The sequence below is a fragment of the Crinia signifera genome, chromosome 3, assembly GCF_055691185.1.
Source record: "Crinia signifera chromosome 3, ASM5569118v1, whole genome shotgun sequence".
NCBI classification, from domain to species: Eukaryota; Metazoa; Chordata; class Amphibia; order Anura; family Myobatrachidae; genus Crinia; species Crinia signifera.
In genome coordinates this window covers 28,623,534-28,645,736 of record NC_139219.1, presented here as the reverse complement: position 1 = coordinate 28,645,736, position 22,203 = coordinate 28,623,534, and the positions used below count along the sequence as shown (strand labels likewise).

General features: G+C 48.7%; 2 protein-coding genes across 3 annotated transcripts in view; one reads left to right on the top strand and one right to left on the bottom strand.

Moving 5' to 3' along the window:
* Nucleotides 1-9,349: 9,349 nt before the first annotated feature.
* Nucleotides 9,350-21,125, bottom strand: SDE2 (spliceosome associated SDE2). Of its 2 annotated transcripts, none has more exons than XM_083175544.1 (7): nt 21,105-21,125; nt 16,711-16,828; nt 14,718-14,829; nt 12,712-12,881; nt 12,050-12,161; nt 9,806-10,400; nt 9,350-9,702 (listed from the first exon to the last, which is right to left on the bottom strand). In XM_083175544.1, exons 1-7 carry the CDS (start codon nt 21,108-21,110, stop codon nt 9,487-9,489), a joined length of 1,329 nt encoding a protein of 442 aa, XP_083031670.1. In that variant the 5' UTR covers nt 21,111-21,125; the 3' UTR covers nt 9,350-9,486. The 2 variants fall into 2 exon arrangements, with proteins under 2 accessions (XP_083031670.1, XP_083031669.1); XM_083175543.1 differs by lacking the exon at nt 21,105-21,125 and adding an exon at nt 20,674-20,844.
* The window catches only part of H3-3A (H3.3 histone A), a 34,813-nt gene continuing 33,496 nt past the window's right edge, over nt 20,887-22,203 (top strand). Inside the window, exon 1 of the mRNA XM_083175546.1 lies at nt 20,887-21,027. The gene's annotated coding sequence lies outside the window, so the exon portion shown is untranslated. The remainder of the gene's footprint in view (nt 21,028-22,203) is intronic.

The following is a 22,203-nucleotide window of genomic DNA, read 5'->3' as shown; positions in this document are numbered from 1 at the left end:
TCCGCCAGTGGGGAGCCGCTGACTCAGAAACACCCTACTGTACTATTGCACACACACACCTAAACAACATGCACACACAGCCCCCCACACCCACACCCACACCCACAAATGTCACTGTACCATCCACACTATCAATGTACATCTTACTCTGTAACCGCTTTTTAATTAAACAAAACAATACACACCCCCTTCCACATCATATGCTCTCTATTTAACACATTTCACCTATAACTCAAGTTGCAATACAGGCCATCTTTCATACAATTCTAACCATCTTTCTCATATGCAAATGTTCACAAATTAAGGGGGCGCAGCCCCTTACGACGGTGTGAAGAGCACCCGTAGGGCGCGATGAATCACCTAGTATATGTATACAATCCGATCTGAATAACCCCCTATATACGTATACGATCAGATCTGAATAACTCCCTATATACGGATCCGATCCGAATAACTCCCTATATACTTATATATTCTAATCTGAATAACCACCTATATATGTATACGATCCGATCCGAATAACTCCCTATATACGTATATGATCTGATCTAAATAATCACCCATATACATATACGATCCGATCTGAATAACCCCCTCTATACGTTTATGATTGTTACTGCAGGATAACGCCACCACTTAGCTGGGTCCTCTCCGGGATGCTCAGCCAGCCCCCTGCGGAGTGCGTCGCTAATCCTATGTATTTACAGACAGACGTGACACAGACCCCGGGAATGGGATTTCACGGCTTTCTCCAGGGTCACTAATAAACAGATTATTACACTGGCTGCCTCTAAATGGATTACGATGGACGTCGAATACACATTCCGGCCTCTTTACGACCAAGCAGAACAGCAGTAGTGCAGCGCGGTGGTCAAACCTTCACTTTTGCGCAGTCGCGTCAAGATTTTTCAGCTTCACACGTGGCGGTATCTGCACGAGGCACAAACCTTCGCATGGTCCGTTGGAGGAAATCTATTGGAATGAGTCGCTGGTGGCGGGCGTTCGTCTGCCTAGCGAGCAGGTCTGAATCAGACCCTTATTTTGGGTGTCATATGATATGTCGTCATCGTGAAGGCTGCCACCAAAATGTTGACATGCTCTAAACATTCACATGAACGTTATGTTAACAAGTAACATGGTAACAAGTTGACATGTTCATTATGTCAACATTTAACATGTCTACGGTCAGAATGTTGACTGTTTTTCGAGTATCTAACCCTAACCCTGGATATAACACCACAATGTACTATGGACACCCCGACTGCTGGCATTTTACATGGTGCGTTGTTAAGTGCAACACGCACATCTATACAAGGGCGGCGCTGTCATACCACATCTGCACCTGTAACACTAGCAGGTATTTTATTGTTTCAGTGAAGCATCTTGGGGTCGCGATTCACTAACGAGCCAGTAAATGGCGGCTTTGACCAATTATAAAACAGCACTAGCGATACCTGTCAAAGCCGCACTTGGATCCTTGTTAAGATGTTTTCTAAATGGCCCAAACCATGTTGCCATTTTGGGGGGGGGGGGGGGGCAAATGTGTTTACTGTAATAATATTTTTTCTGTGCAGGATAAATACTGACAGTTTTTTTGCATGTAGCCCATAGATGTAGAGACCCCCATACACTGGGTGATGTACATGCAAGAACATAGGGCCTTATTCTAGTTCACTCTTTCTGACAAAATCCTTCTTCGATGGACAAAACCATGTGCACTGCAGGGGGGCAGATGTAAAATGTGCAGAGAGAATTAGATTTGGGTAAGTTATTTTGTTTCTGTGCAGGGTAAATACGGGCTGCTTTATTTTTACACTGCAATATAGATCTCACTTTGAAGTAAAACCCCACCCAAATCTAATTCTCTCTGCACAAGTAACATCTGCCCCACCTGTAGTGAACATGGTTTTGTCCATCTAAGAAGGAATTTGTCAGAAAGAGTGAACCAAAATAACCCCCATAATTACAGGTGAGTGACAGCGGGTCTGATGCAATGACCAGTCCTGTGTTGCCCCTGCTGCAGAAGAAATCTTCTAGATTGCTTCTGAGCCGGGCAGGCTCGGCTGGGATTGCATGCGATCCTGCTGGGTGGCTCAAGGTAGCGCTAAGTGCGACTTCTCCTCAGGGAGAGAAGTCACCACAGTGTATGGAGGCCTTTAAACAGTGTAAAGCTGTGTACGGGATGCAGTCAAAATCCTGACAGGGTCAAAATCCTGAACGGGTCATAATACCGACAAGGACAAAAACCCGACAAGGACAAAATCCAGACATTTAAAAAACTGTGAAAAAAAACATGTCGACCTCGCAACCTGTCAACGGTAAGTCATGTTGACTGTTTCACCTGTACATTCTATATGTCAGTATTTTGACCCTGTCGGGATTTTAAATGTCGGGATTTTGTCCTTGTCGGTATTATGACCCATTCGGGATTTTGACCGTCGGGATTTCATACCGAATCCTTGTGCACACACGCTTCGATTTTTTGCCTGTTTTCGATTCAATTTTGCTTATAGAAGCAAAATAGAATCCACATCGAATGGTTTTTAGGACACTTTCGATCTGCATTCGATTCGATGCGCGCTCCCGTTTTCTCAAAATCGAAAAGAAAAATAGACCGTGCAGCCAAGGAAATATCGAATTCGATCCAGTAAATTGAATGTGTACAATGTACCATGAATGTAAATCGAAATCGATATCTAATGAAAAAGTACAGATCTAATGCCAAATTGAATGGGAAGATCTAATGTCAGATCTGATAGAAAATCGAATCTAACATAAAATCTAAAGCAAAACGAAGTGTGTGTACATAGCTTTATTTTTACACATCAATTTACATTTCAGTTTGGACACCACACCCAAATCGAACTCTCTCTGCACATGTTACATCTGCCCAGTGCAGTGCAGCATGGTTTTGCCCAGGTGTACAGTTACTGGCTTTATCTTTTCCTGATGTCGCACCGCTCATTCAGCCGGCGGAATCGCCAGCCTCCGCCAGCCCCCGAAAGGGGGCATGCGCGCACCAGACGTGCGCCCCATTCTGACTGGGCTCTTTGCCGCCTCCCAACCGGTCCCATACCCTCCAACATGACCCATTCCATTAGGTACAAAATGCTCTGTTCCTGGACTTCCCTGCCAGTGGCAGTTACAGAGGTTGGACTCCGGCACAGTCCAAAATTTAAGAGGGGTGGGGGGTCTGCCAGTGAGTCCAGGACAGTGATGTTTGGGGTGGCAGTAGGTGTGGCTCCCCTATTTGAATATTGGACAGTGGTGCAGCCCCACCTCTGCAACTGTCACTGGCAGGGAAGTCCAGGAACAGAGCATTTTGTACCTAATGGAAAGGGTCATGTTGGAGAGTATGATACATTATACATTATTTCGTCCACGTTCCAGTCCTCCACCTGTATCTGACATGACCCGACAAGTCAGATGACGCAGGACACGACGCGGGAGGTGCTAAAGGTCCCCCCTGATGTCCGTTTGTCTGCATTGGGAACGTGTCAGGTCCTGTAAAGTGATTTGCAAGGAAAATAAACCCTGTGTCCGACGTTTGCCCAGCATAGATAATGAGGAGCGACAAACATGACACAGATACAATCTATTGTTTCCTGGAGGCTAATCCTAATCACAAGAGATCACGTAATTAGCCGGAGCATCTGCAATATAAACGTACGTTATAGGCCCCCTGTGCAGAGTATACTATCAGGTGCGTCCCGCAGGGGGACCTGTCCAGCTTATAATCAACGGATGACCACAGCTCTTATTGTCCTATACTAAAGGGGCGATTCTAGATCGCTCAGCACACAGCGGCTGACAGGACCAGGGTTCTCCAGTGAGACCATTGGCCCTGACACCGGCGATCTAACTAGATTTTAATCCCCAGACAATAGCACCACGTGGGGGCTGCGCTTCGCTATGGCCCCTACACACGGAGCAATTTAGGGGCATTTTCTAAGCGCTCTAGTCAAGCTAAGTCAGATTGCCTAGAAAATGCCCTGACATTGCACCGTGTGTAGGCCCCATAACCTTCAATTCTAGATTTAACTTACAAAACGTTTTACCTGACTACAAGCAGAACCCCTATGGCAGAACTGCAGCGGGGAACTGATGAACAGGTACCATACGGGGAGGGGACCTAATCTTCTCTGTTGGGGACATGCCAGGTTTCTAATTATGCCACTGGCTCCCACCATCGATGGCTTGGTACCAGTATTAAATTAATGTATATACTATTTCTGGTTCATGCTGCATTCTGATTGTCCAACATCTTGGACAGTGATGTATCAAAAAACTGGACGCCTTCCACCACCCCCCTACCGACTAGTTGTAGCCGGGACCTGCAGATCTACTTGTCTGCGGTCCTGAAGCTCCTCCTGCTACCAAGAATAATGTCCCCGTACTTGTTTCCTTGCACGGCGCCCAGATTTTCTACATACGTAACGTAGTGAAATCTCATCGCATGGTACATTTTTACCGTACGATGTGTGCGATGCGATGCGATTTCACGCCCTCCTGTCAGTCAAAACTCCACAGGCACCAAGACGACATAACCACAGCTACAGGAACCATTTTAGGTGCACAGTGCGGATCGTGTCCCTGTCCCTTATATAAAGTAAGTTACTTTTTTTGCCCCGCGAGGGGTGGCGGAACGCGTCCTCCGACCTTTTCATACCCCCACTATCCACGTCGGTGTGGAGCTGATTTTAGATAGTGTGGCGAGCGCAGCGAGCCCGAAGCGTGGCAAGCAGACGCAGATCACTTTACATGTATGGTCGCCCCTTCACGGCGGCTGCTGGTGACATCATCTCAACTGGAGTGAGCGCATTTTAATGCCCGCCCAGGTGTGATATCAGGCAGACAATTGGTAAGTGTGTATGCACTTACCAAGACGACAGATAAGTTGGCAGATCAGCCAATCGGTCAGCCAGGTGTGCACCCAGCATAACATGAGTTAGCAGCTGATTGGCTGGTACTTTGGGCCCGATTCAGACCTGATTGCACAGCTACGCTGTGCATGGGTACGGTTTGCATTAAGCCTACGCAAGGCTGTCCTGTGATGAAATCCTGCAACTATTTTTGTATGCACTCCGTTCACAAGGTGATTGACAGGAAGCCAGCGTATGGGGGTGGTAACCGGCCATTTAGTGGGAGTGTCCGGTAAAACGCAGGCCTGCCTGAGCCTGTTAGGGGAGGGGGTGTGACCTCAGCTCCAGGCCGGACACGCCTTCATCCATCGCAGCCACCGAGTCTGGCTGCTCTGAGCCTGTGATCACTGGTGCCCAGTGTAATCATCATTAGATGGGGAGCCTGTTGTAATGGGTTTTATACACAATCGCATGGCTGAGAATGGACGTGTAGCAGTGCACATCCATTCACAGAGCGTGCACATTAATTGGCAAGGCAGTCTTAGCTGAACGTCTGTGCGATGAGGTCTGAATCGGGCCCTATATCTCTTTCCAATGCTTAGTACATCTCCCCTTCTGCAACAATGAATATGGACAGACAGTCAGGGGGTAAATAGAACAGCCTGAGAACTGCCAGCATCTGTGGGTTCTAGATGATTCTGCAGTACCAATTATTTCATAGGCAAAAGCAAGTCAAGTCAAGTCAATTTTATTGTCATCAACAGCGGAAGAAGAACTCTCACTGCAGACGAAATTGTGTAGTACATAAATACCAGTACAGTAAAAGCAATATCCGTATAATACATATAAAAAGGGAAGAAAAATACTTAAGGGATACATAAAATCAAACATCACTTCAAACATTCAACATACGCACTGCTGATGGAAGGAAACTGTTGTGCAAGCGGCTAGTACGTGCCCTCATGGTTCTGAACCTTTTTAGCGAAGGTAATTGCTCGAATGAACTAAAAAACGGGTGACTGGAATCGGCTAAAATATTTTTAGTACGCTTTAAAATTCTAGAATTATAGAGCTCCAGTATGGTTGGCAGTTGGACTCCTATAATTTTGCCAGCGGCCTTTACAATGCGTTCTAGTTTTGAGCGCTCCCTAACCGTGCAATTGCCGAACCAGACGATAATGCCGAAGGTCAAAATACTTTCTATCGAGCATCTATAGAAGTTTGTCATGGTGGGCTTGCTCACACCGGCCGCTTTTAAACGCCTCAGAAAAAAGAGACGCTGTTGGGATTTCTTTGTCTGAGTGTGAACATTGCCAGACCATGACAAATTGGCTGAGACCTGAAGTCCCAGAAACTTGACTGACTCCATAATTTCAACATCTGCCTCGTTTATACACACTGGTTTCTTCGGCACCACTAACTTTCTCCTAAAATCAATCACTAATTCTTTAGTTTTTCCCTCATTTAACACTAGGTTGTTTCCCTCACTCCAGGCTACCAGTCTCGCTATTTCTTTTCTGTAGTGGGTTTCATCATCCTCACTAATCAGCCCCACAACTGCTATATCGTCAGCAAATTTCACAATCTTGACAGAGTCAGAGGACGATATGCAGTCGTGGGTAAACAGCGAGTATAGTAGGGGACTGAGGACACATCCCTGCGGCACTCCGGTCTGAATTATGGTCTCCTCAGATACGGTGTTCCCCAATCTGACCACCTGGGGTCTGTTAGTTAGCAAATTCAAGATCCAATTGCAGGTAGATCCGCTCAGGCCCAAGTCAAATAATTTCGACACTAGTGACATTGGGATCACTGTGTTAAATGCGGAACTATAGTCAACCAGAAGAATCCTAACATAGGTTGATTTATGCTCCAAGTGCATTAGGGTGGAGTGCATAACAGAAGCTACAGCATCACCTGACCTGTACGAGCTGTTACTGCCCCCTTCTGGTTACAGGCTCACATTACCCATAATCCCTCCATTTTCAGTGCTGAAATCCCTTTTTCACTGTCAATATTTTAGCCTAACGTATATTAAACTATCACTTTATAGGTATAGTATATCAGACTGGTCATCGCCAGGTCATTAGCTAGTGTGCAGGGATGAATAAAACCATCGTCATCCATAATCGGGATTTTGACACGGTTAATATTCCGGATTCCCTGACCCAATCACCGTTGGATGGGTAATGACTAGGCTCTGCTTAACTTGTATTATCCATGGTCGTTAGGTCAACATGTCCTTAGAACGACACTTGAAAAGGCCAACAGGGTCATTAGGTCAAAAGTCAAAATGTCGACATGGGTTTTTCACATTTTTGAGCCGACTGGCGGTATTTCATGCCCTAGCATCCACTAGTGCAGGGATGGGGAACCTTCGGCCCTCCAGCTGTTGTTGAACTACACATCCTCACATGCCCTTCAACAGCTTTAGAACGGCCAAATAGCAAAACTGTAGCAAGGCATGCTGGGATGTGAAGTTCAACATCTGGAAGGCCAAAGGTTCCCCATCCCTGCACTAGGGTGTGGAGGGAGAATATAATAGAGTGCGGAGCGTAGCGAGGCACCAAGCCTAAAGCATGACGAGCAAAGCGATCAGTGTCCATGTCAACTATGTCAACTGTGTCAACACATTCGGGCCAAACAAAATATGAAAAAAAAAAAAACTTTTGACGGTCGACCTAATGACCCTGTCAACCCTTTCAGGTGTCCACTTAAGCTCATGTTGATAGTCAGTGGTTGACCCAATGACCCATACCCTTATCCCCCCAAACTTCCTTACCTCTATCCCACATTGGGAGAATCCCACACTTTTCTTCTCCCAATGTCCACTCTCAGCTGAAATCATCATATTCGCTCTGACCGCTATAGTTTCCCAGACACAAATTCTGTAGTGTGCAGGCAGCCAGAGAGAAGAGAGGGGGGCCGAAGTCTGCCGCTCACCTGGTGGCTGTGGAGTAGCAGTGTCTTTGCCTGGCAGCATGGGGAGGCAGAGGTTGTCTGGCACTGTGGGCTGGTTATTTGTCACTATGTGAGTTTGTGTGGGCGGAGTCAGAGGCTCTGATAGGCTATTAGCCTATGACTCCACCCAGCGTTAGACACATTCACACATTGAGTGACAGATGTAGCCAAATATATAAGAGATTTTTTTTAGGTCGTTCTTAAGTTTATCCTAAAAAAAATAAACCAGCAGCAGTGTAATAGGACCTTTTCATATGGTTATTGCTCTTAGAAAATAATAGATGTGAATTCAGATTTCATGCTTAACCCTTTGAGTGCAAACATCGATGTGAGAGATGCACAAAGTGTTCGCTTAAAATACCAGCGTCACTCATATTTGTTATATAAATTCAAATAAAAATGTTGCGTAAAAAAGATAAACTTCCTATATAAGGTAACATTATAGGTCATTATGATGAATAAACAGGTTTGCTTGGAAATTTTCAAACCCATTTTGACAAATTCACTTGGCACTCAAAGGGTGAAAGGACGTCATGGCAACTTGGAATAGATTTTTTTTTATTCTGGGTCTCGTGGCACATTTTTATTCAACTCATCAATATTTTAGGAAATAAAGTCGCACATTGTTCCTGTTAGCGGAGTTAGGGGCAAACATAGGAGATAGAAAGGAGAGAATTTGCCGGAAGCAAGTAAGCAGCTTCTACCACTAATAGTGCTAGTTACTGGCAGATGCGCAATTAGTTTAGTGCTCTGCCAGTCCCTCCATTGGTTGCCTGTATTTTACCGTATTCAATATAAAATACTTCTACTCACACACAAGACCATTAACTTGACTACACCGACATATCTCATCGCTTATCTCAGAGTATATCCCCATCCGACCTCTCCTCTCCGCAAAAGATCTGCGTCTCTCATCCACACTCTTTACTAGATCTGGACTTTCTTTGGGCTGCACCCAACCTATGGAATGCCCTTCCATGCACAATAAGACTCTCCTCCATCCTCCAAACTTTAAAGCGTTCCCTGAAAACTCACTACCCACACGTAACCTCCAGTAGCATTCATATCTAATTGCATCCCATCAGAACTGTCTTGTTATCTGGTGGGACTGCCATGCTATGGAATTCTATCCTTATGTAACCACCCATTATCCCTTTGGGGCCTAATTCTCTAACTATTGGATAGGGGGGGGGGGGGGGGGGTCATATGGCGGGGCAGCGTTTCGGTAAGCATTGATATTTGCTGCTTACCGAGAAAACATCTCCATCTGCTGGTAATACCACTGGGCGGCTTTCAGCTCAAAGTCACCCAGTGTGTATGGGCCTCAACTCCCAAGTCTCTGCTAGAACTGGCTGTTTATATGGTCAAGTGTGGTCATCCAAGGTTGGTATACACTGGCTATTAATCAGATCCCGGCCCAATCAAGATGTGATTTGCAGCCTATGCAGTCTGGAAACTCCTTTATTAGAATATATACAGATTTTACTTGTTTGTTGTTGTAGTATTAAGGTTTTCAGAGTCCTCAATTTAAAATGATAAAAAGTTTATTAAAAAAAGAAGATACAGAAAGTGGCTTTGTATTACACCCTGTGTATTGCCCCCTTCTTGCACCGTCCCAGGGTGTAACCCCAAACAGTCCTTATGGTAGCAGCCCTGTAATAGGTCATCTCTTTTTCCCCTTGCTTGGCTTTGGGAAGAGTGCTGGATCCATCTGCTCTCTGGAGAGGCCGCGCACGGAGAATAGCCTGGCCGCGCGTTCCTGCATGGTGCCCCCGCACTTCAGACCCAGGGCCATGAGTTCCAGCTTCAACTTGTCCAGGCCCAGGGCTTCCAGCTCTGCTGCAGACGTGAAGGCGAGGAGGTCAAAGGGAGCAGAGTCCTGCAGACAGAGGAAAGTATCAGTACAAAGCAACGCAAACATCTATAGGAGGGGAAAAAAGTGAAATATAATGAAAATTAATCATTGTGTGACATTAACTCACAGTGTGTGTGGTCTCCTGCTGGGTCTCAGAGGCAACTGCTGATTGCGCCAGCTCTGGGGTAAATGCTGGTTCCTCAGTTGTTGGGGTAGTTACAGGATTATCAGGCTCTGGGGTAACCGCTGGTTCCACAGTTGTTGGGGTAGTAACAGGATTATCAGGCTCTGGGGTAACCGCTGGTTCCTCAGTTGTTGGGGTAGTTACAGGATTATCAGGCTCTGGGGTAACCGCTGGTTCCTCAGTTGTTGGGGTAGTAACAGGATTATCAGGCTCTGGGGTAACCGCTGTTGGGGTAGCGACAGGATTATCAGGCTCTGGGGAAACCGCTAGTTCCTCAGCTGTTGGGGTAGCGACAGGATTATCAGCAGTCTGACCACTATCGTACATTGGCTGCTCCGCACCGGAATTCTCAGTCTCCATCAGTTCCTCACTGGGTTCGGTAACGCAGGAGCCTTGTGCTGCTCCATCAGAGCTGCTCTCGGAGCTGTGAAGCCCCGATACTGTGTTTCCACATGACGCCGATGTACAGGGGTATTCAGAGTCGCTATCGCTGCTGCTTTCAGAACTTGAAGAGTCATCGAAACCTTCCACCCCGGACCTGAAGAAAAAGAACATCCTATTAGTGGCTGCGTGGCAACATAAAAGACGTGGCGGCACACCCATCTGCAGTACTCCTGACCTCCAAACCATGGAGAAGAAGAACATGAAATTTACTTGAGGGTACCGTACTAACCTCTGTTGTACAAGCATGTTCAGGTTCCAGGCGTGCAATAATTTAAACTAGTAAAAACATAACGGCCTACATGATACAGGCATCGACAACTCTCCTTGCTGGTTTAAAGGGGCAATCATTGAAGACAAAACCAGCCTGTGTTTTAAACTATTGCGCCTTTAAACCACCAATGCCTGTACCATGTAGGCTGTTCCCTTTACCCCATAGGCCAGGGCTGGGCAACACCGGCCCTCCAGATGTTGATGAACTACACATCCCAGCATGCCTTGCATCAGTTTCAGCATGGCCACATAGCAAAACTAATGCAAAGCATCCTGGGATGTGTAGTTCACTAACATCTGGAGGGCCAGTGTTGCCCAGCCGCCATAGGCTATACTGATGCATTATGTGACTTTTCCGCTGAATTACATTCATTCCCATAGGCTCTCGCACTCCTGAGCCTATAAACCAAGCTATATGCACTTACAAGTGCCCTTTCTGTCTGGGGGCAGTGAAGGCTAGCAGGCACTCAGGGTGATAACTCATGCCACGTCCGTGCCCAGAGTTGTGCTCCGACAAGCCAGCTCCCTATAGCGTGTGTCTGCTCACAGCATGTTATCGGGTGTCGTGCATAGGGAATGAGAGCACCAGGAAGGGAGGTTGAGGGGACTATGGCGAGTCATTGGCGACATGGGCACATGCTGTGATAACTATGTGGATGGCACAAACCACCATAGCCACTTGAAAGCTTTGCTCAGCACAAATTACTGGTTGTGCGGTTTCCATCAACCTAAATAAATGGAACCAGATTTTCAAGGGTCTCTAAAGAAAGCTACAGGGTCTATGGGTGGGTGGGGCCTTCTAACACCGCCCACTGGGTGAGCGAATGCCCGCCCCTCGCTGCGGTCCGAACATTCCGGACACTTTGCAAATGGATGTTTTGCATAAACATCCCTTTGCAGAGTATCGTACGGGGGCAAAATTATTCGATGCTCGCCGATCATCAAAATGATTTTTTCCCTGTTCGCAAATATAAGTCGGTCTTGAATTACCTATATTCGCGCTGCTCGGGTACGAGAATGGGGTGGTCAGCCGTCACCCCACGAGAATGGGGTGGTCAGCCGTCATCTTGTGACGTCAGTTGCCCAGCCCCGGCAGGCAGCTGCCCACCTGTGTTCACACGGGCACACACAGTTTTTTTGCTGTGCAAGCCGCTGAAGGTATCCGCACAGCAGCCCTGCACCAGCGCAGAGTGCAAACATCAGTCCCCGATGCGAATACGCCGGGGACCAATCAGATTAGAATGAGAGCCTATGTTACGTGGAAGTAAACATAGGCCCTCACTATAGGAATTACTGCTGACTATTGCCAAAATGATCTCTTGTCCAGCGTTGCAAGTAGAGTCACACTGCGCCCTCTTGTGGCCACATGTATTCCACACTGTATGCAACAATCCTATGACAAGCTGTGGTCACAATCTAATTTCAAGGTGATGTTTAACATAATAAAACTCAGTCACTTTCAGCAGTGCTCACCATAAGCATTTCTTTTTGTCATCTTGTCCCTTATTGCTCCCTGGGTCCATCCTGCGTTTACGAGAGTCCCCTGAACCTGCGGAGACCACCCTGCTGGACGCAGCCTGGAGACCTGAGAAGAGAGATGTTTTACAGGTAAAGGTGTGCACCCAACTGTCCCACCAGAGGCCTCGTCATTAGAGGGGCACTCGTTACCAAACTTTTACTGTCCTATGGATGAGACCTATTGATGGATTTTTAGTGACATTGTTCTGATTTACGTCTTCAATTTGGTTTAAACCACATATAGGGACAGATGTACTAAGCTGTGAAAAGTGATAAAGTGGAGAGAGATAAAGTATCAACCGGCTCCTGTCATTTTTCAAACATTCTGTAACATGAGATTTGGGCATGTTCGGCTGGTAATTTACCTCTCTCCAAGGCTTATAAGATCTGCCCCAATGTAAAATGTATCAAAGAAAAAGGATAGAGAAAAAAGGAGAGATACAGTATCAACAAATTCTCTCCAGTCATTTTTCAAACAGCCTGTAACATGGCAGCTAGGATCTGAATGATTCTTACTTTACCTCTCTCCAAAGCTTAGAACAGGACCCACTCATTCATTGCCAGGGATGGTACGAGCCCCCCCCAGTAGTAACCCTCTGACACCCAACAAGAGTTACCTTGAATAACGGCATCCTCCATCCTCTCAGACATATCGCTGCACTGACGGTCGTACTCCGGATCATTGAAGTAGTGTTTCGGCTCGGCCAGTTTACGTTTCAGCCTCTCAATGCGCCTCTGCTCTTTCTCGGCTTCCCGGTCCGCTTGCTTCTTTATCCATTCCGCCATACTGGCAACACCACAACAAAACACATGATCATAAACTACAATCTTACCACATCTAGGATGTCAGCACTCGGGAAACTAAAGTCCCGTACACACGGTGCGATTTTAGCCATTATAGCCAGGTATATGGTTGCTGAGCCACCATATCTCCATGTGTGCAGGGAGACTATCGCCGGGAGTGCGCTCCCACGACCAAAAAGCGATGAAAAAAGGGAAACTGAGCAATATATTGTTCGCCAATATATTGCTCCGTGTGTATGGCGCTTAAGAAATAAAAGTATACAAGTCACAAAAAGATATGCACATTCGGAAAGAGGAAAACAAAAACGGGATTTTTAATTAAACCATTTTTTTCCAGTGACACCAGCGGGGGACACTGGGCCATGATGTATATATCCCCACCATGTAATGTCAGAATGATGGCGGGAAGAACGTGAGGTATATATCCCCACCATGTAATGTCAGAATGATACTAGGAACTCAATTATGTTTATAACCAAGTCCCTGAGGACAGAACCAGACAGGAGCATCAGGGGCAGAAAGAAAATAAAAATATTTTAACAATATTGTAGATGTTCATGCAAACCCAAAAATGTGTGTTTGGTTATAATCTTGCCGCAGGATAAACCAGGCATGTCCAAACTATGGCCCTCCAGCTGTGAACTGCACATCCCAGCATGCATTGCCATAGTTTTAGCATTCTCTAATAGCAAAACTGTGGCAAGGCATGATGAGACATGTAGTTTCACAACAGCTGGAGGGCCATATTTTGGACATGCCTGCCATAAGCAACTAGACGCAGACTAGAGGAAACTGCATGGTGCTGCAAATGCTGTATCAGCCATTTTACTTACTACCACTTATTTATATAGCGCACACAGATTGTGCAGCCCTGCCCAGAGAATATTTGGCAAGTCCCATCAGTCTAAGCTTACAATCTATATTCCCTACCACATGTACACGCACACAGACATTTAAGGGTTAATTTTTTGGGAGCCAATTGAACTACCAGTATATTTTTGAATTGTGGGAGGAAACCGGAGTACCCAGAGGAAAGCCACACAAGCACGGGGAGAATATACAAACTCCACAAAGTTGGGGCCGTGGTGGGAAAGAAACCCATAACCTATCCACTACACCGTCCGTGCCTCATCTTTTGGAGCAGGGTGTCAGTCTCTCTGTGCAAGTCACTGACTCAGAATCCACCATAGATAGTATTTTCCCAAGTAATCTCTTATTTATTTAGCCAAATCTGTCACTCGTCCCCTGTGTGTATAACGCTGGGTGGGGTTACACCCCCCCCACCCCGCCGAGGGCGAGATGAATCGCCTAGTAATCTAGTACACTTTTAATATGTAAAAAACAAATTGAATACTACTATTTGACACTATTTTATTATCTTAATATTATACTATTTTACCGAACTTTATTTCTATGCTAAATGTAGGGCATTATTGAGGCTGCAGGAGGCAATGTTACAATCATTGCGGATATGACTTACCAAAGTTAAAAAATTAAGAAAATAACACTTGTTACGCAGGGATAGTGGTAACATTTCCCATTTCCAATTAGTCCTGATGCATTCTTGTCAACTAAAAATAGAATGATATGGCGATTTATGACCGATGGTCATTATCGAGAGACTATTTTTAATCAGCCTAAAATGGACCTAAGACACTGGCATTGAGGAGACTAAGATAGCCCCTATAGCAACGTACTTCTGTAATAGCATACCCCCCTATACTGGCAACATACTTTGTACCCACAGCAGCAAAACCCCCACCAAATGCAAATCAATGAAATAAACCTGCTCATCATTATTTAGTCAAGAGTTACTTACGCTTTCTCGTGGTTCACGTCCCGGAGCCGCCTCCCACTGAGGTCGCGACAGGCCTCTCTGTTGGTCGTCTTTTCAATTTGAGCCCCAAGTGCCCGGAGCATAGAACCAAACCCTTTAGGGGAAACAGACCGTTATCATTATACTGACAACAGATTATACTGATGAGGGCATTGCGCTAAGCCAAAGCAGAACAAGGGCCTGATTCAGATCTAATCGCTGCTGTACAAATTTGCATTCTGTTCAATTAATGAATGACTGCACACGTGTACGGATTGTAGTGTACCCAAATAGTAAAAGTTACGTAATCAGCATAGAGTCCAAATCAGCGTAGCGTTCCCGCGGCCAGCGTAGTTAGTGTCCCAGTCAGTATCAGCGTCGTGTTCCCGCAGCCAGCGTAGTCAGTACGTTTGCGGCTAGCTGGAGATTACGTAGTTAGCGCAGTTAACGCGTGTCATCATTGTTGTCGTTTCAGATGGACGACAGGACAGGTGTGAATGTGTTCCTGAAACGCCACCACTATCCACACCAGTGCGAAGCGTCGAGAGCGCAGCGAGCCCCGCAGTACGCATCCTCCAGACCTGTTCATACTCCCACTATCCACGTCGGCGTGGAGTTTTTTTTAATAGACTGTGGCGAGTCCAGCGAGCCCCGTGAGGTGAAGCGTATTACTTGACCTGTATTCCGCTGCGCTCATCACTTTATAAAATCAACTCCACGTTGACATGGATAGTGGGAGTATGAACAGGTCGGGAGGACGCATACCCCGTCCCCTCGCAGGGCTCACCACGCTTCAGGCTGAAGTGGATAGTGGGGGTTTTAAATGGAGGCATTTGCCAGTATGTAACATGGAGCACTGGCAAATGCATCCTTTATTGTGCATGAGATGCACGCGCTACCGAACCCCTAACCCTGTCCGTCTCCCTGAAGCGAACATGAGCAGGGTTGGCGTACCCTGCCGCAAGAATTACTGAGACGCACGTGCGTCTCAGGCAGATGTAGCACCTCTCCGCCGGCACCTGCATGATCGCATCTCTGCCAGGGCAGGGGATCTGGCGGTTACTGGCGCTGTTTGAGCTGCTCACTAGGCTTGCCAGGGACAGTGCTGCAGCTCGCGGGGACAGTACGGGGACACTACACTGACTACGCAGGGCCGCTGTGGGGACACTATGCCGACTACGCTAGGCAACCGTTGGGCTACGCTGACCACATAACGTAGCCTGTCACCGTGAAACTACACAAGTACAGAGTATGGTTCTAATCACAATCACCTCGCACTGTTTGCCTGACAGGAAGCCGGCAATTTGGGGGGTGGCAACCGGCCGTTTTCTGAGAGTATCCGGGAAAGCGCAGGCGTGCCCAGGCGTTTTCAGGGAGGGCATGTGACGTCAGCTCCGGCACTGATCCGCCTGATTCTGCAGCACAGCTGTGGAAGGGTCGGAGCTTCTCACATTTGCACAAACTGGAAAAATCATTTGAGAGATCTGGCCCAAAATCTCTTAAGGCCCATACACATTGAGGGATTCTGAGCTGAAAGCAGATCAGTTCTGCCGTTTCAGCTCAGAAGCCACCCAGTGCGAATGGGGCAGCGATGACCGCTGAGGCGCGCTCCCGCATCATTGCCGACCGCTGCCGTTCATCCGCTGGTGTTACAAGCAGATGAGCGTTGGGGGTGGACGTCTTACCATAGCGTCCTGCTATGGAAAGTCATCCACCCGCAGGAAAATAGCTTGGATGGGGGCAACACCGCTCAGTGTGTATGCCGAGAGTCCCGTGATCATGGAGACTGGAGAAACGTACAAGACACTGACTGATCCTAGCACCAATGTATAACTTATTGCCTTGAGCGTGACTACGGGTACAAGTCTGCACCAGGAAATCGCTGTACATTGGCTGCTCACATGACCTGCAGGAAATGCGGCTATGAAAGGTGTAAGGAGGTTCCTTAGTCATATCAGGCAGTATCACATCTATGTAGGCATATGGGAAGACTCACCCCCTTTCCCACCACACAGGCGAGGCTCCACGCTGTATACGGCGCCATGATGCAGCTCCTCTTCTGTTCCAACTCTCCGCCCATTGCACTTCACATAGAAATCACACCACAGCCCTCCCTAAAGACAGATCAGACTGTATGAAGGGACAGGACTGTGCAAAGAACACAGAGGACAGAACTAGAACCAGTTATTCTACCCATGGATGGAGCTGGGCAAGATAATAACTATATTACACCTATGCTGCTCAATGAAGTTCTTTGCAGCTTTGCCAAAGCACCCACCCCAATACCCATCCATATCAAAGCAAAAACATTTACACAGCACATTAGAAAAAGGTCACATTTGAAATAGAGAGATGCAAACGAGATTTATCGGAAACCATTTCCCCTCAGGGAACATAAGGATTCAATCACATGGACTGCCCATTATGGTAGTATAACAAAACCCTTAGAAGCTTGTACCCATCCCAACACCCCTGCCCCATCAAAGCGCCTCTGCCCTGTCCCCCACCTCTTCTCTGACATGCCTCCAAACCATGTATGGCCCCTTATGTATTTGGCACTATTATCATCACCTCTAACCAAACCTGCCCAGTCTCAAAACACGTTCACCTGACCTCGTCCCATCTCCCCTTACCATACCCATCTGCCCTGTTTTGTCGCCTATTCCTCATTATGCTCCCGTCTCATGGCTCCTTACCGCTTTCTCATCTCCTAGACCTGCTCCCATCTCATGGTCCCTTCCCATCAACCCAACTTTCCGTGTCTCATGGCCCCTTACCCATCTGCCCCCATATAATTACCATTACCTTCGCCATCTAATGGGCTCTTACCTAATTACCATATACCCATATCATCACCCTGACCTGCCCCATCTCACGTCCCCTTAGCGATCTGACCCCATCCCGTCCTGCCCCATCTCATAGCCCCTTATCTATCTGACCCCATATCGTCATCCCAACCTTTACGGTCTCATCACCCCAAACTTATCTACCCCATATCAACACCCCATCTGCCCCGTCTCACGGCCCTTCCCCGTCCTGAACTAATAGTATACACCAGGGACGTGCAGTCAGGGGAGGCAGGGGAGGCAGTGCCTCCCCTGTCATTAATGATTAATAAAATAATACAAAGTAAATACTTATGACACATATTATGTCATAAGTATATGCTTTATATTATAATAATCATTTTTCCCCTTTTTTTTGCTTCTAATTGGTTATGGAGGCACCAAGTGCGGTGCCTCCGGGTGTCAATGTTAAAGTTTCTGAACTATGGGGCGGGCACAGGGCGGGCTAAATAGCATGGTGTTAATGCCCATTAGAAAAAGCATTACAGGCGGCACTTATAGCGGTGCCTCAATGAGAGTCAGGGACATGCTTTCTGTTTCTGGCTATATGAAAGCACACCCCTGTCACTGAGGCAGATGTGATTGGGCATAGTGGCGCTGCCTCAGTGACAGGGGCGTGCTTTCATATAGGCAGAAACAGAAAGCGTGTCTCTGACTGTCACTAAGACACTGCAATAGGTGTTGTTGTTATCTGCCCCCCCCCCCCCTCCCTAAAGCCCCAGTCTCGGCTCCAGCGATATAGAGAATGACTTAACAGACCCCCCTCTCCCCCGGCGCTGGCCCCAGCTCCAGCGCTGAATGTAAGACCAGCGGGGGTAATAACTTGTTGCCTAACGCCCAGCGCCGTCCCGAGCGTGACACCAGCGGCTCCCTGTCTCCCCCCGATGCTGGCCCCAGCTCCAGCACTGATCAGCAGCTGAATGTGCTCAGCAGCACTGATCAGCGGCTGAATGTGACACCAGCGGCTCCCCCTCTCCCTCGGTGCGGACCCAGCTCCAGTGGCTTCAGCTGAGACCAGCGGGAGAAGTGTCTTGGTGGCTGCCGCCTGGCCCCAGCCCAGGCTCCATTTCTGACTAAGAGATCAGCGGGACTTGACGGCTCCCCCCTCGCCTGACGCAAGCACTGCTCTGCAGCACAGCCGGAGCTGAGGAACTGCAGTCCCCAGGTCAGTGCTTCCATCCCCCAACCCCTATTCCTAGCCCATTGCTCCCATAACCAGCCACCCCTGTCCCCAGCCTAGTGCCCCCTAACTAACCAGCCATCCCCCTTCCGTAGCCCAGTGCCCCCCTAACCAGCCATCCCGTTCACAGCCCAGTGCCCCCCGATCTAACCAGCCACCCCCCTCCCTAGCCCAGTGCCCCCCTAACTAGCCACCCCTGTCCCCATCCCAGTGCCCCCCTAACTAGCCACCCCTGTCCCCATCCCAGTGCCCCCCTATCTAACCAGCAACCCTCCTTCCGTAGCCCAGTGCCCAGCTAACTAGCCACCCCTGTCCCCAGCCAAGTGCCCCCTATCTAACCAGCCATCCCCCTTCCCTAGCCCAGTGCCCCCCTAAATAGCCAACCCTGTCCCCAGCCCAGTGCCCACCTAACTAGCCACCCTTGTCCCCATCCCAGTGCCCCCCTAACTAGCCACCCCTGTCCCCATCCCAGTGCCCCCCTAACTAGCCACCCCTGTCCCCATCCCAGTGCCCCCCTATCTAACCAGCCACTCTCCTTCCGTAGCCCACTGCCCAGCTAACTAGCCACCCCTGTCCCAAGCCCAGTGCCACCCTATCTAACCAGCCATCCCCCTTCCCTAGCCCAGTGCCCCCCTAAATAGCCACCCCTGTCCCCAGCCCAGTGCCCACCTAACTATCCACCCCTGTCCCCAGCCCAGTGCCCCCTATCTAACCAGCCATCCCCCTTCCCTAGCCCAGTGCCCCCCTAACTAGCCACCCCTGTCCCAAGCCCAGTGCCCCCCTAACTAGCCACCCCTGTCCCCAGCCCAGTGCCCCCTATCTAACCAGCCACCCCCTTCCCTAGCCAAGTGCCCACCTATCTAACCAGCCACCCCCTTCCCTAGCCCAGTGCCCACCTAACCAGCCACCCCCTTCCCTAGCCCAATGCCCACCTAACCAGCCACCTCCAACCCCAGCCCAGTGCCCACCTATCTAAACAGCCACCCCCCTTCCCTAGCCCAGTGCCCACCTAACCAGCCACCCCCTTCCCTAGCCCAATGCCCACCTAACCAGCCATCTCCCGTCCCCAGCCCAGTGCCCCCTAACCAGCCATCTCCCGTCCCCAGCCCAGTGCCCCCCTATCTAACCAGCCACCACCTTCCCTAGCCCAGTGCCCACCTAACCAGCCACCCCCATCCCCAGCCCAGTGACCCCCCTATCTAACCAGCCACCCCCTTCCCCAGCCCAGTGTTCCTCTATCTAACCAGCCATCCCCTTACCTAACCCAGTTCCCACCTATCTAACCAGCCATCCCATTCCCCAGCCCAGTGTCCCTCTATCTAACCAGCCATCCCCTTACCTAACCCAGTTCCCACCTATCTAACCAGCCATCCCATTCCCCAGCCCAGTGTCCCTCTATCTAACCAGCCATCCCCTTACCTAACCCAGTTCCCACCTATCTAACCAGCCATCCCCGTCCCCAGCCCAGTGCCCCCCATTTAACCATCCCCCACCAACAGCCCAGTGCCCCCCATCAGCAGGGGTGGTAGAACAATGGGCAGACTCCGTGACGGCTTTGTGGAGCCAGTACCGACTGGGTCTGTGGGGAGCGCTGGGTCCGGGTAGGAGCTGCTCTGCCAGACTCTGTTGCTTATGCAGGCAGCTGCTCCCGCACTTTCCTGTCAGCACAGAAGCAACGTGGACCCAGCGCTGCCCACAGAGCTTGTCCGCGCTAGCTCCACCAAGCTAGTGCCTCACCATCCCCTAACCTCACCGCACGTCACTGGTATACACATATGTATATATATATATATATATATATATATATATATATATATATATATATATATATATATATATACACACACACACATATACATACATACATACAATGCCTGAGTGACAGCAGTGCACCCGGGCTACAGCGGGGTGTGAGAGAAGGACGGGACCTTACCGAGCAGCTGCCGGGGAGAAGATCCCGCACCAAGGACCCCGGGGGTAGCTGGCACGGAGACAGGCGTCCCGCGGCCGCATCTCTCACCCAGACCAGCTCCGCCATCATTTGCCTCACGTCCCAGTGACGCACGTCGCGCTAGTACACACTGACTCAAAGGCGAGCGCGCATGCGAAGCCGTGGCCGCGTTCTCGTCACTGACCGAGGGCGGGAGGAACAAAAAGCGCGCCATCTTTGATGAGGGAACCGCAGTTGGAGGAGCTCCACCTCCACATGAAATGTAGAGGAAAGTTCTAGAATCACCTCAGGACATGAGGACAACAGAAAACGAGAAAGCCTGACGTTAGAAACAAGGTGCCCTCCCAAGATGTACAGCACTGGTCATGTCTGGATAGCAGACCCAAGAGCATAGAGCAGTGATTTCGACTCACAATCATATGTTATTGTCATTTGCGGTTTTCAGGTGATGACAGATAAACCCAGTGATGTAGGGTTCTGTGTGTATCATGTTGCGTCCTACACTGCAATGCTTTACTAACTGATCGTTATATACCCGACACAAAGATGGCCGCAGGGGTACGGTTGTGGGCGTGGTTCGTTGTGACGTCACTTGTTATGGTTGCTGGCCAACTGGGAGGAGTGGCTGTTAAGTGAGAAAGCACTGGAGGTACTGTAGTACAAAAGGCTTGGTGAAAACTGCAGCACAGAGGAGGTGCAGCAGCAGTGGGCCATATCTCTGCAGGACACTAGCAGGTTACCCCACCATGCAACAGGGGCATTATTGTATTATACACTGTAATAATATATACCAGGGGTAGGCAAGTAATATATATATATATGTATATGTATATATATATGGTACTTGTTTCCTAGAACGGCCACACCGATTTTGATCGGGTCGGAAAACGTAGACATGTATTCGTATATTTATTTATTAAGGGGGCACAAAACTCCATCCCATTCACCTGAGAGACCCCTCCCCATTCCCCTCCCACTGCAAAGCATCCATTTAAAAAAAAAAAAAATACTCCCATCCTATATTAAATCTCTTACTGGGAGTTGGCTGTCACGACCCCCGCTGTTCCCAGCTGCCGCAGCTGCTCCCGACAGGTCCTCATGCCTTCACAGCTCCCGCTGGGCCTTCCTGCCATGCACAGTCTTCTTGTAGAGCTGTGGCACCCATTGTTCTAATCACTATATGTGCACGGGTGCGCGGTGACATCAACCGCGCACCAGCCACAATGCATCACTGGGACCGCTGCAGGCGGATAGAAAAGTGGACCGTCTAAACTCCTGAAACTAGCAGCACCGCACTGCGGTCCGGAGATGATATATACCATGGTCCAGGTCACAAGGGGGAGATGTATTCAAACTTGTACTTGGTATGTACCAGCCGATCAACTCCTGACCATCATTTTTTTAACACAGCCTGTAACATGGTAGCTGGGAGGTGATTGACAGATACTTTATCTTTGTCCACGCTTTGATAAATCTCCCCCAAAGTTAGAGACACCATCATGACAGTTCCTG

Coding starts and splice junctions, on each gene's coding strand:
- SDE2 (XM_083175543.1), bottom strand. CDS start 20,781: ATGATGGCGGAGCTGGTCTGGGTGAGAGATGCGGCCGCGGGACGCCTG. Junction 14,830..16,710: donor CCTGTGTGGTGGGAAAGGGG/GTGAGTCTTCCC, acceptor TTTCCCCTAAAG/GGTTTGGTTCTATGCTCCGG. Junction 12,882..14,717: donor GACGTGAACCACGAGAAAGC/GTAAGTAACTCT, acceptor TGGTGTTGCCAG/TATGGCGGAATGGATAAAGA.